This window comes from Lactuca saligna, chromosome 7 (assembly GCF_052625555.1).
Source record: "Lactuca saligna cultivar CGN05327 chromosome 7, ASM5262555v1, whole genome shotgun sequence".
Taxonomy (NCBI): Eukaryota; Viridiplantae; Streptophyta; class Magnoliopsida; order Asterales; family Asteraceae; genus Lactuca; species Lactuca saligna.
This window is the reverse complement of record NC_136423.1, coordinates 33,493,952-33,516,405: the sequence shown is the minus strand read 5'-3', so window position 1 is coordinate 33,516,405 and position 22,454 is coordinate 33,493,952. Positions and strand designations below refer to the sequence as shown.

At 34.0% G+C, this 22,454-nt stretch overlaps 2 protein-coding genes and 1 pseudogene across 2 annotated transcripts; all 3 read right to left on the bottom strand.

The window, feature by feature from the left end:
• Positions 1–2,446: 2,446 nt before the first annotated feature.
• LOC145006818 (monothiol glutaredoxin-S2 pseudogene) lies at positions 2,447–2,749 on the bottom strand (annotated as a pseudogene).
• A 4,235-nt stretch (positions 2,750–6,984) lies between these two features.
• LOC145004411 (large ribosomal subunit protein eL20x) lies at positions 6,985–8,389 on the bottom strand. The gene is made up of 4 exons (XM_078963325.1): positions 8,289–8,389; positions 7,996–8,111; positions 7,830–7,893; positions 6,985–7,513 (listed from the first exon to the last, which is right to left on the bottom strand). The coding sequence occupies exons 1-4, from the start codon at positions 8,298–8,300 to the stop codon at positions 7,172–7,174; spliced, it is 534 nt and encodes a 177-aa protein (XP_078819451.1). The 5' UTR covers positions 8,301–8,389; the 3' UTR covers positions 6,985–7,171.
• A 7,447-nt stretch (positions 8,390–15,836) lies between these two features.
• LOC145004412 (large ribosomal subunit protein eL20z-like) lies at positions 15,837–17,332 on the bottom strand. Its single transcript, XM_078963326.1, has 4 exons — positions 16,931–17,332; positions 16,464–16,545; positions 16,270–16,384; positions 15,837–16,033 (listed from the first exon to the last, which is right to left on the bottom strand). The coding sequence occupies exons 1-4, from the start codon at positions 17,172–17,174 to the stop codon at positions 15,980–15,982; spliced, it is 495 nt and encodes a 164-aa protein (XP_078819452.1). The 5' UTR covers positions 17,175–17,332; the 3' UTR covers positions 15,837–15,979.
• Positions 17,333–22,454: the final 5,122 nt, after the last annotated feature.

Genomic DNA, 22,454 nt, shown 5'->3' with positions numbered 1-22,454 from the left:
TCTGATCAAGTGAGTGTGTAGTTATTTTCATTCCAACGCAATATTATGAAGTATTTTCTATAAAATACGTGTTATGTGTATATATTTGGTTGTTATACGTGTGAGTGTATATTCACTCTCTTCTATCTTACAGATCTGATGTATTCTCTATGAAATACGTGTTATGTGTGTATGCTTCATCTGTTATGTGGAATATGTATTGATTAAAACATGTTATACAGGTTTTTAAACTATGTATAAAAAAAATGTATATTTTTATCTACTAATATGTTGGGTAGAACATGGGTAGATAATTGGTGTGTAATAAACAGATGAGAGGCCTCGGTGTTATTGGTGTTATTCTAGTCATTCAGCAGAGTATGGATGACGACCACGGACTATTCTAGACTGTCCTGTGGAACACTAACAGGCTCATTACCTGTAGGTGTTGTGAACGACGTGTTCACCGGTGTACTCTATCCCCCACATGGTTGCCTTTAGGACACTTATTGTTGAGGAAGCCCCTCTGCAGTGATGTCCATCCCGATGAAAAATCCTGAAATAGGTTCCTTATAATAGACGTTATTTTTAGGAACGTAAGGTGAGGATAACGGGAATGGGTAATCGGGTTTATTGTTGATTGTTGAAATTAAATATAATTATTGTGGGTTGAAAACCCTATATGCTCACCAGGCTCCCAAGTCTGACCCACTCAGTTGATTTATTTTACAGGAAGTGGCGCAAGAGCTTAAGATGGGCGAACATCAAGTTGTTTTTGTTTACAAGTCTGTATATGTATATATTTGTTGAACGACTTGTAATGTTATCGTTTATGCTTTATGACCTGTATCGGAACATGACATCCCAACTTTTGATTATGAAATGAAATCATATTTCTTTATGAAATGTTTTGATAAATATCTATTTTATCATGTTTTGTTTTTGGGAACAAATTCCGCATCTCTTTTAAAATTAGAAGGATTTACTCTGAAAATTATTTTAAAAAGCATAAATGAAATCGGTCTTTTCTGGCCGAGATTTTGGGGATGTCACATGAGCTAAGAATAATAAAACGATAAATATGTAGATAAGTACTTTTCCCATCATGTAGATAGGGAAGTTTCGTATCATCTCTCGGAACAGATATATATCGGTGTGAAAAATGGTAAGGGATCATACTATCTAAAGCACAAGATAGACATTTGAGTCAGGAAGAATCACGAAAAAGCCTGAAGGACTGATGAGTTATGTAAAACGTAAATGTTTAAATGATTAAAGTAATAAAAGCAATTTATACATGATTAAAGTAATAATGTACTAATACCCATAAAATATGGTTCATAAAGGAATCAACCTTCAAATGGGTCCAAGAGTTCTGATACCCTAATCTTAAGGAATTGATTGCGAGTGAGGTTCGTGAAGCCATTCAGAAGATTTTTCCAGAGTTGTTCACGCAGCTCAAAGCTAAGATGGAAGAATTGGTTGACGGGAAGATTGCTAATGTGATGCATAATGCAAGGGGTTTAGGTTAGGTACCATTTAAGGGATGGAGTTATCGAAACTTCTCGACGTGAAAACCGCCACTTTTTCGTGGGGAGAAGATCAGTTAGTGAGTAGTCGATGGCTAGCTGACATTGAAGGTGCCTTTTGTACCGGTTTCTGTTCTGTTGAGGTGAAGGTATCTTCCACTATAATCAATCATGAGTGGCACAAGAGACGATCAGGAGAGGACTCTTAGAGAATGGGCAACACAAGAGGTTATGCAAGAGCCTCTGTGTATTAAAGCTTGATATTGAGAAAGCTTTTGATTCGCTTAACTGGGACTTCCTCTTTAGCGTGTTGGCTCAGATGGGATTTGGGACAAAATGAATTTATTGGATTAATGGTGGGAGGGGTAGCAACAAGAAAGATGTAGCCATTGTCATAAAGATAAAGTCATTGCCAAGGCTTATCTATGAGTTTTTTTAGAGTGATAAATCAAGTTATTTTTTACAACAAAAATTGAAACATAAATGCCATTGTCATAAAGATAAAGTCAAAGCGGCTACAATACAAAGTTAAAGTGCATGTTTGTTTCTTTGAACCGGGATAGTTGGATTGTTTCTCTTATGTATTTATTGTGGTTGTTCCTAGCTCCTCGATAGGTTTTCTTTAAATAAATATATCTTGTTCAAAGAAAAAAATAGTTCCACTCGGGCTAGTGTGTGATCGTCCTCTACTTATATATAAATGGTAAGCTAAAACTTTGTTTTCAAGTTGGTTATATATAATGATTCACCGTCGTATGTACTAAGCCACAACAATATTAATCATGATATCATAAATAGTAGTAATATTTTTCGAGGCAAATCCGTATTATTCAAACATCCCACATATAAAGACACTAAGCATTGTGATACACGAGGGGCCAAGCATGCCTTCTTCTACCACACATTCGTATATTAAGCTTCCTAAATATGACTCTAAATTAGATCCATATAGCCTTAGCCTCAATGAGGAGTGGTTTGAGCTCGCCTTTAATACCGAGGCTAAGCACTTCATTAGAACCACCAATCAGCTTTTTCCCAATGAAAACAACAGGTACACTTGGACCTAATCTGAGCAGCTCCTCTTCCACCTGTTGCCCATTTTCAATTTCATCAAGCTCATATATAGTTGGGTTAGCTCCAAAATTTCTTAGGACGAATTTGATGTAGTCGCAAACATAACAATCTTTTTTGCTGAAGATCACCAATGGGTTATCAGCCACGAGTCTCTTTACCTTGCCCATTATTGATATTTTGTTCGAGTTCTTTTGCATGCACCTTCTTGTATGGTATATGTATATATATACTTGTTTTCGACCAGAATGGAGTTTTATAGTGATTCCAAGTGCTTTAAAATAAAATATTCTCATACATGCATACACATTCAATTCTCACGTGCGTGAGTCTATCTTGATTATGGCATATTTTCTGAAGTTAGTGTAGATATTGATATTATAAGTAAAATCAATATACGTATAGTGCGACTATAAATAATAGAGAATAAGAATTTTGAGTAAAAAATATAATATATACTGTGTATATCAGATTGTTTTGTTCTTTCAATTTACCTTATTTTTTTCCTCAATTTACCTTCATTTTTTATGTAAATAAATGCTAATGGCACTGAATGTTTTGTATATTATATAGGTGTTTATGGAAATCTATAAATGATTAATCTTTATCTTTTTTTAGTCAATTATATAAGTCTCAAAATCCGTTAGTTATTTGTATTCTGACATTTTTACTTGGTAAACCAGTCAAATAGAATATAAAGATTTTTTCACAAATAAATCAAAATATAATGATTTTTTTAAATATATTATTTTTAATTTTTTAATATTATCTAATTATCTTAGTATATTTTTTTCTATATAACAGATTGTATTATCGTACATTAATTTGATGTATTTTCCAAGGTTCTAACTTTAGACGTTGCTTTGCGTCAATGTTAAGTTGCAAGCTTTTAAGAGCCGTGGCGAGCCATGTCGTTTGTAATGTATGATTTAAGGCGACAATTTTGTATTATATATATATATATATATATATATATATATATATATATATATATATATATATTCATTATTATACACAGAGATAACTCAAGGAGATATTTTATTAAAGTTTAGTATCAATTACAAGTCTTTGAGCCATGACGAGTTTTTAAAACATTGGTATTTTCTTTGTCTAACAATATATATATATATATATATATATATATAATGATAATAGTTTTTTTTTCTTCTAAAATTAACTGTTTTTATAGTATTTCTATCTAACTAATTGTATTATCATACATTAATCTTATGATATTTTCTTTTTATTATGAAAATAGTTTCTTTTCTAAAAATAATCGTTTTTATTATTATGTTAGATTAATTTTATGGTATTTGTTGGATCTATGTTCAACCTGTTTATTACAACAAAATAAATCAATGGTAGAAAGGTTGTAAGTACTTACATTTGTAGTCTTCAAAACGTGAAATACATATCTTTAATATGGATTATTTTACCTAGGTGATCATACAATCATATGATTAAGATCGCGATTTTAATAATTTTGATATGATTTGTTTAATAATTTTTTTTTTCTAAAGATAGTTTTTGTAACTTTCAGATTCTTATGTTATTTTAAAAGAATCTAATACGATAATAATATAAAATATAATACGATAATAGTATGATAGTACTTTGTGTTACACTAAAACTATTACACTAAGATTATACTTAAAAATATATATATGATGACTAAAAAACATAAGGACTCTATTATATATGCGCATTATATAAAATAATATTACGTCATTATTTATCTTAAATATTATAATATTATTAGGGTGTTGAGTATTTACCTTATTTGTTACTAATTGTACCCTTAACTTTTTGTTTATTTATTGTCTTTTTGTTTTCAGTCTATATTGTCTTTTTTTTTCTTTTATTAATATTTTTTTGGCACAAAAACATATCCAAGTTTTATGTTTGATTTTAAATGACATTTGTTTTTTTTTTTTTTTTTTGACATCTTAGATCATTAAACTCAAAAATTACATGTCTAAAATGTCATTTTGCTCAAAATTTACAGGTTTCCATGGTTACAATTTTGTGTCAATGATAATCAAAGTTACAAAAACTATCTTTATCGTATTATATTACAATTTTGCTCAAAATTTAACCTTTCATCAAACCCTTTTCTCTCGTTTATATACCTGAGACTCTCTGAGAGTCCTAACATCTCATGGTGTTGATCTCCAAGATTTTCGTACATGATCTCTATCATACCCGTCAGGAAAATCTTTCATAATTAGTTTCAAATAAAATGGCTCTCATGTTGACTCTAGCTAAGTACAAGCTTGTGTTCTTAGGAGACCAATCATTTGGAAAAACTAGCATATGAAGAAGCTTATATTTATATAATTGAGTGGTGATTCGAACGATGTTGTTATTGACTGCATCAAGATCGAACAGTTCACCATCTTGCGAGACTATGATGGAATAAGCCACAACCCCTAGCTAATTCCCTTCGATGACAGTTTCTGATAAATATTCATCCTTGAATTGAAGAATGTTCTCATCTGTGTATCACAAAATTAAAAAGGCAATCCACGTTATATACACATAAATCAATCAAAATCAATTGAATATTCGTAATATCTAGGGTTGTTGACTTATATTTGGTATTATGTATGTATGGAAAGAGAAGATAAACAATAAAATAGTAAAATTAACGAAACCTTGAAATAAGAAAATGCCTAATAATGGTAATTTGGAAGAAGACCTAGCTCTCCATTTGGGTATGGAAGATAACTACTTAATCACCAACGCTAATTAGGTATGACGGAATCATGAATACATCATTAACAATCGAATGTGTGACAGAGGGAGAGGAAGATAGCATACTACGTAAATAGAAACGAGAGTTGAGAAACTTTTTTTTTTTTTTTGAAAGAGCGAGAGTTGAGAAACTTCATAGCATACAAAATGATATTTTCTATAAATTATAGAGATAATTTTTGTAATTATTTTTAAACATAAGAGCTGTTTCTATAAATAAAAAAAAAAAAAAAAAAAAATACACAATAACATTTTCTATAAATTATGGGGACGATTTGGTAATTAATTTTCTACATAGGAGTTAAACCTGCCATAATACAAAAATCTTAGGCATTGAAAAAAAAAGCTTTATAGTAATTTTTCTGTAACTAAAAAATTATAGAGACTAATTCTGCCAAAATAAAAAAATTTGTGCCAAAACTCCAAAAATAAAATACTTTACTGTTCATAAGGCCTTTGTAATTAATATATAGTATAATATAAGTGTCATGATTAATATTTTTTAAGACAGCTGCACTGCCAAAACCAAGGGAAATTTTTTTGAAAAGGCATAAGGCTGGCATATTCATCAAACAAGAAGCATACTTTTCGGTTTCTGTTTGAAATACTATTTTTTAGTTAGCTGTTTGAATATGAGATCAAACCCAAATTAACAAGATGAACAAAATGAAATGTAACATATCCACATTGATAAGATGAAATGTAATAGATGATCCATATCAATATACTCAAGATGTCGGAACCTTAGTAGATTATAGGGAGTGGGTGCGGTAAGGGAGTGTCATTGTCATGGTGGCAGTGAGGAACACCGCCCCCAACCTACGGTAAGAAAGTGTGGTCTCTCACTCTCCACACCTAGTGCAGCTAAAAACCAGACTTTGTGTGGTATACACCTATGTAGCTCCGACATAGGAAACTAATGATTATGGTTTTTATGACATCACTCCCTCTAACTTTACAAAGAGAATCAAAACTTGGAAGCAATACATTACAGACATTCTGGGAGAAACCATGGCATACTGTTTCCCAAAACTTATCCCTAAATCACCTTGCTTTGTTAGTTGATTATTGAAGCTTGGAACCCTAATTCACCATGCTCTTCAAACCATCAAGAACAAACGATAAACCCAAAAGATTAGGAACACAAATGTATGAAAGGACATCTGGTATTAAACCAAATCAGTTGATTGACAAGAGAAATGGATTTGCTGTTTGGACTCTCGTTTTGTGAAAAACCCAAGAATTAGTTTGGATTTGTTGTTTGGACTCTCGTTTTGTGCAAAACCCAAGAATTAGTTTGGATTTGTTGTTTGCACTCTCGTTTTCTTCATAAAGATGAATCCATATTTGTGTTTCAAACCCATTTTTTTCAAGTGACAAATCCTATTCACTTTGGAACTATAGAAAAAAGGAATTGGATTTTACTTGAATTTCATTGTTAAATTAAAAAATAGCATACCACTTTTTAAGCAAACAAAAGTAAAGTTTGTGCAACACCCAAGAATTAGTTAGGATTTTTTGACATAATCCTATACCAAAAGGATCAATTAATATGAATTTAACTTCAAAGGATTTGATTAAAATATGGACACATGACTTCTCCTAAAAACATCAGTTTTTTTGGTTTATGACTCGGTAAAACAAACATTAATTATCTTTATCCAACAATATCACTTCCCTAATCATAAAATTCAACATCAAAATCTCAAATATCCAAGATTCCTAACACATAATCAAAATATTCAAGATCAAGTAAACAACAAAACCCGTCTCTCAAAACAAAAATCAAAACTTCCAATAACTCAAAGACAAACATATCATAAAATTTCTCATTCCACTTACACAAACAAATTAGGCCTTGAAGCCTTGTAAGTGGTCTTGAGCTTTCTAGTGGGTGGCCTAACCTTCTTGAACACCAATGGGAACTTGATTTTGGAGTTATGGAACTGCTTTGTGGACTCCCTCTTGCAGAGCTTGGCGGGGATGGTGGCGGTCTTGATGACCTGGATGCAGTGGTGGCGGACACGGTGGCGGGAGGCCATCTCGGTGTACATCTGCTCAACACCGCCATTGAGGGTGGTGTCACGGTATTCTTTGTACATGTTGTGATATCCAGTTCTTGACTGGTATCTCAACCAAATACCATAGTTCTTGATGGTTGTTGGGTTCTTCTCAAAAATCTACACATCAAACAACAATCAGATAAATCTTACATGATTACAGAAGTGAAAGAAGATATTGGAAATGATATAAAACATGTTCTATTGTGATAACCAGCTAACACTTGTTTGAAAAAAAATGTTCTACAAAAACAGTTGACATACCTTTTGCATCAGAGAACTCAAACACAAAACATTAAGCCAATTGAAGATAAACATTTTATGTAATAAAGTTTCTTCATGTTAAGAAGATTCCGATACAAACTTAACATCGCTGAATTATCAAATTCAAGGTATGGAATATAGTGCACAGAGAGCATAGAACTGTTGAGTTTACCTCGTTGATAGCAAGCATCTGACCATTGCTCTTCTTCACCTTCTTCAGCTTCCTCAAGAAGTACCTGATTTGAACAACAAAATTGAATAAAAAACGTCGATCAAAAACAGATTCGGATTTTTTTTCGATTAGATTGGAAAACTAAGAAAAACCAACTAGAACACACCAGAACTTGCTCTTAGCACGGACTTCATTTGTTGCCCAGAGCTTCATACGATAAATCTTAGGATGCTCATCTGACTCTGTGGGTAGGGCTCTGCCGACGACCTGAAACTGATGGAACTACACCATATACAAGCACGATTAATTCGAATCATTTCATAAGACCTTGAATTGCAAGAGAAACGAAATCTATAAAGAACCAGGATGTTATTCGATCGACAGAGAAGTGAAAACGGGAATGACGATTAAATCAAACGATTCGACATAAAATCAGAGATGTGATGGTGATAAACGCACCTTGTAACTCATTTTTCCGGCGCGGCTACCTCTTGATGAGTCTTCTACGGTGGCTGCTGCTGTGGTTGAGGTGCTAACAAAAGGGTTTTAGGGCATAGAGTTGTATATAAGCGAGTAGACAGGCCAGGAGAAAACCCTAGTTCTTGAACCGGGCCGAAACAGATGGCCCATAGAAAGAGATTTAGCCCATTTACAGATTACACATAAATTATATGAATTGTATTGCAAAAAATGGATCAACAAGTCAAAACGTAATTAATGGGGCAGATAGTTTGACCCGTTTAATTTAACACATGATATAATGTTTGATAAATCAGGTTATATTTGGGTTGAGTGGCGAGTTGCGAATTTAGAATTCAAACTTACGGATATCTAACACGGTGACAGGTGATGGTGGTGTTCGAAAACCTTATTAATGAACTTCGGTCTTTGATCTATAAAGCTACCTTTTTTTGCTACGATAGTGTTGATATGGTCTCTCCCTCCACCAATCTTTTTCAACATCAACATAATATGTGTTTTTTCATATCACTTCGCATATTTAGGGTGCATTTGGTTGTAGAAAAGTTTCCGGTTTTCTAGGAAAATTTTCTAAGAAAAATGGAAATTTTGAAAACGCGTTTGGTTCTTTCAGTTTTCCAAGATTTTTCAAGAAAAATAAAAATTATCACTTTTTCAAATTGTATGTAAATTAGAAATGTGATTTTTACAGTTTTTCAAAGTTTTCCAAATTTCTAAGATTGAAAATGAAAACTCCCCCGGTTTCAACCAAACGCGTTTTCTAAAATTTTCATTGAAATTTGGAAATGAAAACTCAACTCTATTTTTTAAAAACATTTTCTTAGAAAATGAAAACAAATTTTCACAACCAAACGCACCCTTAATATTCAGATATCCTCACCACTAGTCTTCCTTTTTGTCTAGTTGCTATTTTTTGTTCCACTTTGAACATTTGTTCCCCCATGACCAAACTATATGAGAATATTGAATATAGTTTGTATTTGTTTTTCATTTGGATAAGTAGGCATTTTTATTGATTATGTAGCATATCTCATGGCCTATAACAAATTTGTATATCTTCTTTTTCTTAAGGATTTGTAACGATTTTTTTTTTTTTTGTGAATTACTCAAAATGTAAAATGAAAAAGGTATGTGTCAAGTTTGACCAGACATTTACCCTTGTTACCATTTAGGTTTTCTAGTGACAAGTGTACCACTTAAATTGTTATGTTGTACTTATTATCCTAATGTAACCAATAATTATCAATTTGGTAGGGTTTTATCTCCACATGAAAACCTACAAGTTGAATGAAAATAAAAAGGACTTGTAATAAAATAAATAGTATCATTTCTATCACCTAATGATCTCATGTTTTAACCTAGAACAAGGACTAAAGCACACTCTTAGGGGAATGAAGAATCATTGATTGATTATGGAAGATTTCAACATCTTCATGATACGATTATGGTATTCGACTGTAGCGGTTTCACTAATAAGGACATTGCCCCCTTTAAATCATAAAAAACATTGGCATGTTCCCTTTTTAGCAAAATCATCAAGGCTACGGAAGCCGATTTGGACATGTATGTTAGATAGAAAGCAATTTTTTGTGTCTTCGAGCACCTCAGATTCAGGATTTTCTACTAACTATCTATATCGATGTCTTGGCTAGCATATGTATCATGTGGAATATTGCATTATCCTTCGATACCGCTTCATGATTAATATATTCCCAATCGATGAGATATGTCCAGTTTGTCGCAAGTCATGTTTGAACACCTTTGGGGATCATGTGGTTTATTGTAAAGAGCTCTAAGGCTTTAAATATCGACATGTTTTGGTCTGGATGTTATCTTTAATGTCTATCAACATGCTGGTATTTCCATAAAGAAAGAGGTGATTGTAGACTTTTTGGTTGACCCGCTTGATGGAAGATTCATACTCAGACCAACTGACATCTTGGTCTTCCGATGGGTAGGAGGGAAACACGCTTGTGCGGATCTTATTGGGGTTTCCCCTCTTTTGGGTTTGAGGATTGGGGATTTCACATCAAAACAAGCTGCTTTAAAAGTCATCGTATGCAAAATGACAAAACACGAGAATGCATGCATTGGGAATCAACATGTGTTTATACATTTGACACTTGATATCGTTGGTTTTCTCACACCAAAGTTAGCGGAGCTCCTCAACAAAGTCCAACAGCTCATGCATAGTAATGTTATATCCCATAAATCCACGTATGTTGTTTTCAAAAGAATTAGTTTTGTGATCGAGAAAGGACTAGTGACACAGTTTGTTGCCCATTTTGCCTTATGAAGCTATGTATTTATATATATCGAATATATTATCTTCTCCTCTTTCAAAAAAATTATCATCTTCTTACCATAGTTTCCCTCAAAGTTAAAGGTGAATATGAGATAAGTCCCTAATATGTTGGGGGATATTAGGGTGATGGTGAAGAACTGGATTCCTTACTTCCCAAACTGATATTTCCACCCTATGCATGGGTTAAAGAAAATCCAGTTTAGGAGAATCCAAAAGGACACTTGTGTATCTAGACACGGAAACACAATTCAAATTTCTAGACGAATTATAAATTTGTTGTAGAGAGAGAGAGATAGTGAATGAGTGAGAGAGAGATAGAGAGAGAGAGAGAGAGAGATCAGAAGGGTTATCTACAACTCAAAAGGGGAGGCGTATATATGCATGACAAATTAGGGTTTCTATTTTCTAGCCCCCCTATAAGCTGGTTTTTCCATAATGAAAATAATTAAAATTTCCGCAGACCTTTTGGGATCACCGCGAGGGGCCCAACCCCAAGACCCTGTAAGGGGGCGCGGCCCCCTTGACCCTGCCATTCTGTCGTACCAACTTGTAATTCGATCTTATATATGTATGCACTCTGTATTGACCGAACTTATACTATATAATACAAATAACAAGTTCTTTAGCTCACATGTTAGTTCTATTTACCCAAAATGTATGGTGACACTAAAATCACCAACACAAAACAAATATAATGTTGTATGGCAATTAAAATTAGGACTATATCGCTTATGAATTTGTAGGTTGAAAGGAAATTGGAAGAGATTCAAACTTTATTATTAAATTGACCATAAGTATAAGGAGTAGTATAAGGCCATTATGTACATTTTGCATATGAAATTGATGTGTGTGTGTGTGTGTGTATATATATATATATATATATATAGGGTTAGGTTATATTGTTTCCAGTAACTATTGTGTACCAGAATGCACAGATCTGGACCATCGTATGAATAGAATCAACAATCATGATCTGAGGGTCTATGATATTACAATAGAGTAGCATGTATCATATAATCATACAATTTTTATCAAAAGGGTATTTTGGACAATTAACTACATTTATAAAAGGAAATTTTCGGATTTTTAGGGATGAGTAATTCTCCTAATTTAAAAAAATATGAATTTTTAATTAATTCAATTTCAATTTTTACCGATTTTATTCTATCAGAATATTTTTTTTGTTAGAATGATACTCTTTCAGAATTATATTCTAATAGAATATTACTGAAGAAAAACAAAATTCATGAATAAGATGTTCAAATAACAAACATTCTAATATATTATTATACATCCGAACTTAAATACAAATTCATACATATTCTTACAGACTAAAAATCTTATACATTTTAATATAGTTATAAAAATTCTAAAAGAATATAAACAAAAATGAATAACATTCTTAAAAAAAAAAAATAACAACATTCCGCTAGAATACTATCGTGTGCCATGTTTTCTTCTTGAATTCTTGAATCTGAAAGAATATTGCTGTTTTTGGATGTTGAATCTTGAAATTCTGAAAGAATATTGTTGTTTTTCTTCATTCTTTGAGAATTAAGTATCATATATCTTTTTTTCATAAGTTTCCTCATCATTCATGCATCATCCTAACAACTGCACCTTAAGCATACAAATAATTAATTGCAATTCTTTCAGAATACAACAAAAATATTCTTACAAAATAAACTATTCTTGCAGAATAAAATATAATCATTTTACTTGGAATAAGGGGAAAAAAGTTAATAGAAGACTCAAGTAAGGATCAAAATTGCAAGAAAAAACTTTTTGGAATCAAAATTGCAAGAAATCAGCTAAACTCAGGGACCACTTTTGTAATTTACTCTAATAACAATAGAACATCACCTGCTGAGTAGCAACTTCCCTAGATGGAATTGAATATGTTCTTTCCCATTTCTGAAATTTTACTTGATACTTCCCAACGAAAATCACCAGTGTAAAGCATGTTCCCAAAATCACCACGGAATAGATACATAACTGCACCTGCCACATACAAAAAGAATAACTCGAATCAAAGAAACAACAAAACTTTTGAATATAAATGTTACATATCAATCTATACAAGAAACTCAAGAACTTGCATCAATTACATATTTGACATATGCAGGGAGAGATGGAGGTAAATGATAAAGTTGCTAAATTTTTGGATTCAAATAGTGCTTGAAGCAGTTCCAGTTACAGGTTATTCAAAAAAAAACTTCAATCTATCACCAAGCAAAACTTTTCAATTTATCTGTCAAAGAAACGTCAAAATGAAAACTATCAAAAGTTCAAGCATATTAAACAAGAGCTTTGAGACGAAAAAACCAAAATCAAAATCAATTATACCTCAACTAGTAAATCATCCTGCCCAAACAAAATGGTCCAAACTCCAGATGACATTACCATGTTATTTAGTTGCATAGTTCACCACTGATAACTTTTAATTGGAAGTCAAAGTATAAATCAAACACTCATTCAATAATGAACATAATGTATTGAGAAATTGAAATAAAAAAAGTGACAAGCAATGAATTGAATCAAATCCAAATCAGACTAACCGGGGTAATGATTGGCATCAATGGCTATAACTTCAACCCTAGTTTCCAAGCCAGACCACAATGAAACCAAAGATAACGAGTACCATTGTCCAATTTCGAGAACTCGAAGCAATGAGAGATCGAAACCGGGGAATTTGGGGGAGAAAAGCTTAGCAGTGATGGAAGAACAGAAAAGTGAACCTTTCTTCCAACGAGAAGACAAGCCAGCGGTATGATCGGCGTGAAGATGAGTTAAGAAATAAACCTAACTGCCTTCAACCCAACGATCGATTGATTGTAGAAGAAGAAGCAAAAGCCGTGGATTAGAAACAATGATGAGTTAGATTTAGGGTTAGGATTAAGTAGTTAGTCAAAGAGATTTTTATGGTAATTCCTATTAATCAAGGGATTTTATTTTAATTATCATTCTAAAGTTACATAATTACCCTTATTCAATTTTTTAATTATTTAATTATTCCTCAATTCATATTGATGCATTCATGCACACAATAGTTGCTATAAACATTTGAACCTAGCTATATATATATATATATATATATATATATATATATATATATATATATATATATATATATATGATAACCTCGAAGCTTTGAAAATTAAAGCAATGAAAACTGAAATAACACTTTCCAATTATGAATTGGAGAAGATTAATGTATGGTTGATGAAGACAAAGTTAATTAATCATTTAATTTTAATTGTCAATGTAATTTTAATGGGGATCGTGGATATGTAAAGGGAACGATATATATATATATATATATATATATATATATATATATATATATATATGTGTGTGTGTGTGTGTGTGTGTGTGTGTGTGTTAGTTAAATGTGGTTTGCATCTTGTAGGAACGCGACATAGACAAACAAAACCCTAAAGCTAGTGATTGTATAATACGCACAAAGTAACAAGTAAAGTAGTCACCCGAAAAGAAAAAAAAAACTTAAATAGTAAAAAGGGTAGTTGTTTGATATGTTTCTTACTGTCTCGGGTAAGAGGTTAAGTCTGACTCATCTTATATCCTTTGATATGCCTCTTACTTACTAGTTGATTCAATGATATTGACTCAATTAACAACTATCAAACAAATCTAACATTTTAATGGTAAAAGACTCAAAATACTCAAAATGTTATATAAACATTTTTCATTATAAGCTACCATGTAGTAAAAAACACTACAATTGACGGTTTTGTTGTTATAATAAATATATTGGTATTAATAAACAGAAAATAACAAGTTAAATACACAACCTTCTCTAAAAAACTTATTATAAAAAGTAAACCAGTAATACATAAATGCTCAAATATGACATAAGTCCTAATTAAAATATTCATCTAGTCAACTATCGTATAATGAAGCTTATTATAAGAAAGTTGTGGTTTGTATTAGGGTTGTGCAAAAAACCGCACCAACCGCACAAACCGCCCGCACCGCACCAAACCGCACCGCATAATGCGGTTTAGAATTTCGTGGTGCGGTTTGCGGTTCATCATTTTATCAACCGCACTATGCGGTGTGGTTTGCGGTTTGTATTTATAAAACTGCGGTTCAAACCGCACCGCACCGCATGTAATATATATATATATATATATATATATATATATATATATATATATATATACTTTTTTTTTCTTTACTTTTTTATAACTTCAAATCACAATTTAGAAATTATGTATATATTTTTCTTACAATAATCAAATATCTATAACATAATATTAAATCACTATTAGATTAAGATCTCATGTTTAAAAGAATATAGCAACTATAACGGCAATATAAAACAATAACAATGGTACTTACAAAACTATAGTAGCATGAGTCACAATTTATTAAAAACGATTTAACTCGAAAATTGTATTTGTTTTTATAAAATGAAAGCAATCAATTTTTTTAACCCGGTCAAGTTTTTGGTTTTTTGATAGATATAATGTTGAACAACTCATCAAACCGCACAAACCGCAACTAAACCGCATAAACCGCCCGCATCAAACCGCACCGCATCACGCGGTTTTGAACATCTATGGTGCGGTTTGCGGTTTCTAAAATATTCAAACCGCATATGCGGTGCGGTTTGCGGTTTTGACTCGAAACCGCACCAAACCGCACCGCGCACACCCCTAGTTTGTATACAACATTTTTTATCCATACATAACAATTTGTGTTTTCAAAATGTTTTAATGTACAATTTTATAAAACATAAATTATTATATATTGAAAAAATTGTAATGATGAATTCCCTTACTATAAGTTCTATAAGACAATGATTTGACTGACATATGCAAAAGAGTTTAAAAGTTAGAAAATTTCAAGCATTAAAGATGGAACAAAACCAAATTCTTTAAAAAATAAATAAATAAAAATAAAAAACTTGTTTTGCTTTAATTTGTACTTAGACAAACAAACCCTTGTTTTGGTTAAATTTGTACTTAGACAAAGATGGCTTGAAAATAACATCAACCTCTATTTTCAAATGCTAATAAAGTCATCAATGTTATCTTCAAGTCTTATTCAACTAAATTGATGTTACGTTTAATTATGTATACCTAAACATACACAAAAGCATTTGTTTTTACCCTCTTTTTCAAGAAATTTCAATAGTAGCTACAATAAAAAGGATAAACACCATATTTGGACGCCCAAAAAAGGTTCCCACAACAACATAGCAAAAAAAAAAAAACATGTTTACATAAATTAATAACAATAAAGACCATAGTGTAGCTTTACAATAAGCAACCCATGTTTTTTTTTTTCACAATTTCTTGATGACTATACAACACAATATAATGCAAATCTAGAAGATAACTCAGTATGCCACCCTCCTCACACCAAGACCCAGTGCAAGCACAGCCAAAACTGCCTGCACAAAACAACCAATTCCAACATCACTTAACTATAAAACATAACTATAAAAAACTTTCTAGGGGCATTTGTGTCTTTTACACAAGACATCAAGAGCTACTCTCTCTCCCAACTTTTTGGTTGAGACAAAAAGTTGTAACATTTTATCCCAGTTTATCATTGTTCTGTTCTGTCCTATCCAGTGTAACAAATAGTTATAATATCCTGTCCAGTGTAACAATTAGTCAGACTTACTGCTATTGTGCAGGCAACGAGTCCTGCTTTCTCTCTGCGATCCGTCCTTACACAGAGTAGAATGAAAGCTCCAATGTACCATGGAATAGCCCCAAACACGAAACCAACAATAAAACTGCATTCAGACACAACTCATGAAACTTAAATTTATAAAAGTTAAAAAGTTAAAAGTACAAAGATGAGTGTAGACTTACAGGACCCAACCAATCCCGAAACCACAGCACGGAAGAGGAGCTTGCTCTATTATCACAGGTGTCCCGGAAGCAACCACAATGCCTGAAGAAGTGAGACATTCATAAGCTTAAAGTAAACAAGAAACCCAAAAAAGTATTCAAAGACTTGATTCACAATTAATATGAGTTAATCATACAGAGCTGTTCAGAGGCTTTAAAGAATACGTTTTTTTTTTTACAATTATAGCTGGATGATGAATATTGAATAGTAACAAGATTAGAATAAAGGGAATTACTACAAACAAAGAATACAAGTAAATTAACACAAGATCCACTTCCAAGCCTCGGATTTCAGGCTAATTAGGTATACAGACATATGTTAATTCGAGAATTTGTGGAAAGGATCATGAGAAAGTTCAATTGTGAAGAAGGAAACAAGTGGGAGATCGTAAAACGCATAATCAGGCTAATTAGGTATACAAACGTACCTGGAACAGTTTGATAGCCATGTGGATAGTACGGATGATGGATGTGGTTGTGAATGTTGGCCGGAGGACTGGATTGAGGAAAGCCTACGGAAGGTTGGTAAGTCGGCGGCGGTGGAGGATATGGTGGTTGGTGATTCGCAACCCCTTGAAACGTACCGTAATAATAAGCCGGGTGGGGCTGAGGCGGAGCCGAGGGTTGGTCACCGGGGAAAGCGATGCCTTTGGTCTTCCCTTCTTCGGTCATGTTTTTCGTTTTTATGATCGGAGATGGGAGGAAAGTCGTCGCCGGCGGTAGTTTCTTTGGGGTTCTGCCGCTGGAGTTTCTTCCTGATTGGTTTCCTTCCCTTGTGTTGGTTTTGAGAGATGGGCGGTGCTTCTGCGGTTTTGCTTTGCTGGATAGAATGCGCGTTCAACTATGAGCCGGTTTAATTTTGATTTTTTAGCTTAATCAGAAAGATACTAATACAATGTAAGCAAGTTTGACATTTTTTTAAAAGGAAATTCATTAAAATAATCGTTATAAATAAAGTATTTAAAAAAATAATCAGTTATTTTTACATTTTGAAAATGACCATTTATTTTGAAATACTAAATTCTTGAGTGCTTATTATAATTACGGAGTTGATGGTGATTTATAGTTATCTTGTCTGGGACACTCGTATATTCCGAACTGGAAAAGTGTATCCAGAATGGATGAATAATCTGGAGTAATGTTTCAGATTGTTAATATTAGCGTATTTGTATTGTCATAGTCGTTGAATAAACTCATAAAACTTTTGGATACTAAAAAAATGAGTTCATATAAAGAAAATTTTTAAAATACATGTTTCTAGTGGAGGGCAATGGATGCAAATCGAGTGATATATACAATATATTGCTCCAAACTATACATGTTTTTATGTAGATATAACTAATGATATCAACTTTACGGGTTAATTATGTTGGTTTCATCCAAGTTTAGGTTATACACTAATCAAATACGTCTATCTTTTCAACATGTTGGATGAAATATAGTTATGCAGATTATTGACGATAGTAATGTCAAATATTTTCTTAGTTTTGTTAGCGGTATGCCTTCTATCATAGTACAAATGTTTGTTGTTAATCATCTTAATAGAAAGTTGTATTAATCGATTTCTAGGGCGGATCATTTTGGTGGCAATGTGTAACATTTAGACATTGTAAGTTCCTTTTAACCCTTGCTTAATAGAAAATTTGCATTTTTGGTCCTCTGGCTAGTACGTAGGGCGTACTCTATGAGTACGCTTAGCCTACTAGCTGGATCAGGAATGCGGGCATTGACCACGTACGCTAGGTGTATGTGGTGTTACGCGAGACGTATTTTGGCTTGGGACAAACCCTAATTTTTAGGGTTTGTACCATATTTAAGCTTTTTTAACCCGCCTCTTGGACATTTTAGACCAGCCTCCATATCTTTAAAACCTTAATTTTGTCCCTTAGCCTTTGTGTGGTGCTTTTGAGCTTTTGTAAAGAATTTTGGTGTGTTTTGTGCATCTTGAAGTAGAAGAAGAAGGTTAAAGACTCCTTCTTTCGAGAGGAGCTTAAAGATCCAGACTTAACTTCTTCATTTCGTGACTTTTGAGGTATAAAGTCCATACCTTGTCAACTCCTTGTATAAATATTCTTTTGGGCTTGTTTATGGTCATTTTAGTCCCTTTTGGTTGGTCCTTGTGAACTAAGGTCGTTTCAGAAGCTTAACCTTGTAGATCTGGACATTTTAGGTGTCCCATAAGCATAAAAATGCAAACTTTATGGTGTATATGGACTCATGCATGTGTTAAAACCCTTGGTTAAGCTCTTTTGAGTTATAGAGCTCTATTAAGCCATGCATGCACGTAAATTTGCCAACCGGGGCTGAATGTTAGGCGTACAACTGGGGAGTACATTGGGCGTACAAGTTGGTACGATGCGCGTACGAGCCCCAGAGCGTGTACGCTAAGCGTACGAGCTGAGTACGCCTAACGTACTCAACATGTGGGCTCCGATTTTGGGCTTCTTGGTTTTGGGTCATGTGTGGACCTTAGGAGTTTAGGGATTTGTTGGGCCATCAGATTTCTAGTTTGGACTCTTTTGGATAAAAGCCCATTAAGGGTTTTGGGCCCAATTTAGAAGATTGGGCCATAATTCTTTGGCTGGCTATTTCTGGAATTGGGCCTTTTTGAGTAATTGGTTTGGTCTTTAGCCTTGGTTTGAGTTAGGTAAAGGGTAAAATGGTCTTTTACTCTAGTTTAGACTCTTAGTATGAGTCGGGATCCAATTATTAATTGGATGTTATTTTATGACAATAGCACGGGGATTTTCAGAGAGTAGATAGAGATTTATCTGTGAGATTCAACAGTCCGAGGTAAGTCTTCCTCACCATGGTTAGCGGGTCGGAGGCACCAATGCCGACCCATGGTTTATTATGTTAGGGTGCCAGAAGTTTGCATGACTCTTGTATATGTATGTGTTTGTATACTTAGTTGGCGGGGCCTAATGGGTAATCTGTATGCTACTGTTTGTTATACTTGTATGTTTGGATGTTGGGCGGGGACTGACGTAAGAATTAGGGTGAGGCCCGTAATACTCAGTGGGTGGGGCCTGTTGTGCGAGTTAGGGCGAGGCCCGTTATACTCAGTGGGCAGGGCCTATTTTACGAGTTAGGATAGGGCCTGTTACACTCACTGGGCAGGGCCCATTATATGTTTGATATGTGTGGTATGCGACATTTGGGGGAAACTCACTAAGCTTCGTGCTTACGGTTTTCAATTTATGTTTCAGGTACTTTTGATGCAAACGGGAATAGCTCGGGATGATTGCAGTGCACACACGATATTGTTCCACATTTCATAAAAAATCTGATATTTCATGATGTGTTGATACATTTGTTCCACTTGGGATTTATGATGATGTTTTTGATGGGTTTTGAGCATTCTAACACTTCCTAAGTGTACATGTAACCCTAATAACCTTGGATCTATGTTTGTCTAATTATCATGCAAAGTTGAATTCCAAGGCTATATTTCTATCTAGCATACATGGGGAACAATTTTAACTTAAATGATAGATAGAATAACTTACCTTGTTGTTGCTTATGTTCCTTGAAACCTTATGAGCCTAGCACCCCAAGTGTGATGCCTCAAATGCTTCACACAACACCAAATGCTCTTGGAAAGACTTTTGAGAGAATGCACACTTCTTGAAATCGGCCTAGCCCTCTTGTTTCCTTAGTGTAGCCAATTTTGGTGGAGAATATGATTCTTATATAGTGTTGACACATCTAGGGTTACACCATGTAAACCCTAATGTGTCATGACTCTTCATTTCCATGACCCATGGGTTTGTAACTCCCATGGAGCATCCATGGAGCATCCTATGGGTGGAACCCAACTTGATAATCCATGGAGCCTCTTAGCCCACTATACAAGATATGGATGATTTATATAATCAACCCATATATTTAATTAGTTCTCTTTTGATCACTTAATTAATTCTAAATTAATTCTTGATCAAACTAATCAAATAATATTATTAATATATTAGAACTTATAATATATTAATAATCTCCAAGTGTTATTTCTCTCATTTAGTCTATCCAACTGCATGGTGCCATGCAACCCAAATGGACCATGCCGGGTCGGGTCAAGTACATACCAGAAATAGTTATGGACTTAGACACCTTATCCAACAGTCTCCCACTTGGATAAGTCTAATAACTATTACTGCAAGTATGAATTCAGGAACCGATCGGCAATCGTAGCTCTTTTCAAGGTTTCTCGGAACTGAGAAGATGATGGTACGCCATTTAAGATAAGTGATCATATAATCCTCTGTTCTAGATATCAGTTGGACAAATACATGGAACAATGTCTTACTTATTGTCCAACAGTTTGTTTCCCGATTTCCGATTTGTTTGACAATGAACTTAATTGAACACATCAACTTAGTTCTGACCGGGCCCGGTACATAGGTCAAAACAAAATCATCGAGGGGCCCAGATATCAACTTCTAATCCAAGAAGGAACAAATAAACTTCGACTCATATGTTTGTTCTACCACTCATTGAATTACACACAAGAGCACAATTTATAACATCGAGTTACCAATGCGTTTTCGTACAATCAATGCATAACCAACTTGTAAGTAACAAATCATATCTCTAGGTTTGAAGACTTATATGATATTACCGTCTCAAGATCACTCGAGATAGAATTCCATGAAGTGATTCCAGTGAGCGTGGGTTGAGTCCAATGCTCAGAGCTTATGAGCACTCATGATTGTTGTAGCCTTGTCTAACACCTTAGACCTCTGCAACCAATCATGACAATCTTGATTCATACCTACTTCCGACATATGACCGACTGTGGAGGTTTGAATAATATGTTATACCAAACAAAATTATTCTGGAAGTCAAAACATGCAAAAGAAATATAGTAAACGATTGACAAGAGATAGCAACACTTTACTCATAAATAAAACACCTTTTATTCATCATCTAATGTCAAATACACTTTACAAATTTTGAGGTTATCTAACTACTAAATCTAATATCATCCTTCATCCCTATGCTCTGAGCATGTTGGAGATGCTTAACCCGAGTCAATCCCTTCGTGAGGGGATCTGCTGGGTTCTCATCCGATGATACCCTCTTTGCCACGAGGAGTCCTTCTTCTATTCGATGTCTAATAAAATGGTATTTTCTGTCGATGTGTCTGGATCTCCCGTGATCCCTTGGTTCCTTGGCTAAGGCAACATCGCTTTCACTATCACAGAAAATTTCCATTGGCTCTTTAATAGCTGGTACAACTCCAAGGTCTCCAATGAAGTTCTTCAGCCATATCGCCTCCTTTGCCACCTCGCTAGCTGCAATATACTCTGATTCACAAGTAGAATCTGCCACTGTATCTTGCTTGGAACTCTTCCAAGAAATTGCTCCTCCGTTTAGGGTAAAGACCCAGCCCGACTGAGAGCGGAAATTATCCCTATCAATCTGGAAGCTAGCATCACTATACCCTACAACTCTCAAGTCATCACTCCCACCGAGGGTAAGGACCCAATCCCTAGTTCTTCGTAGGTACTTAAGGATATTCTTTACCGCAGTCCAGTGTGCCTTGCCAGGGTTCCCCTGAAACCTGCTAACCATGCTCAGGGCAAAGGCTACATCAGGTCGAGTACACGTCATAGCATACATGATCGATCCTACAGCCGAAGCATAAGGTATTCGACTCATTTCTGCTATCTCAGCCTCAGTGCTAGGGCTTTGTGTCTTACTTAATTTGGCGTTACTCTGGATGGGTAACTCTCCTTTCTTGGAGTCCTGCATGCTGAATCTTTTCAGCACCTTATCCAAGTAGGTACTCTGACTAAGTCCAATTAGTCTTTTACTCCGATCTCTCAAGATCCTTATCCCTAAAATATAGGCAGCTTCACCAAGGTCCTTCATAGCAAAACACTTCCCAAGCCAGGACTTTACTTCCTGCAGGGTTGGAATGTCGTTTCCTATGAGTAGTATGTCATCCACATA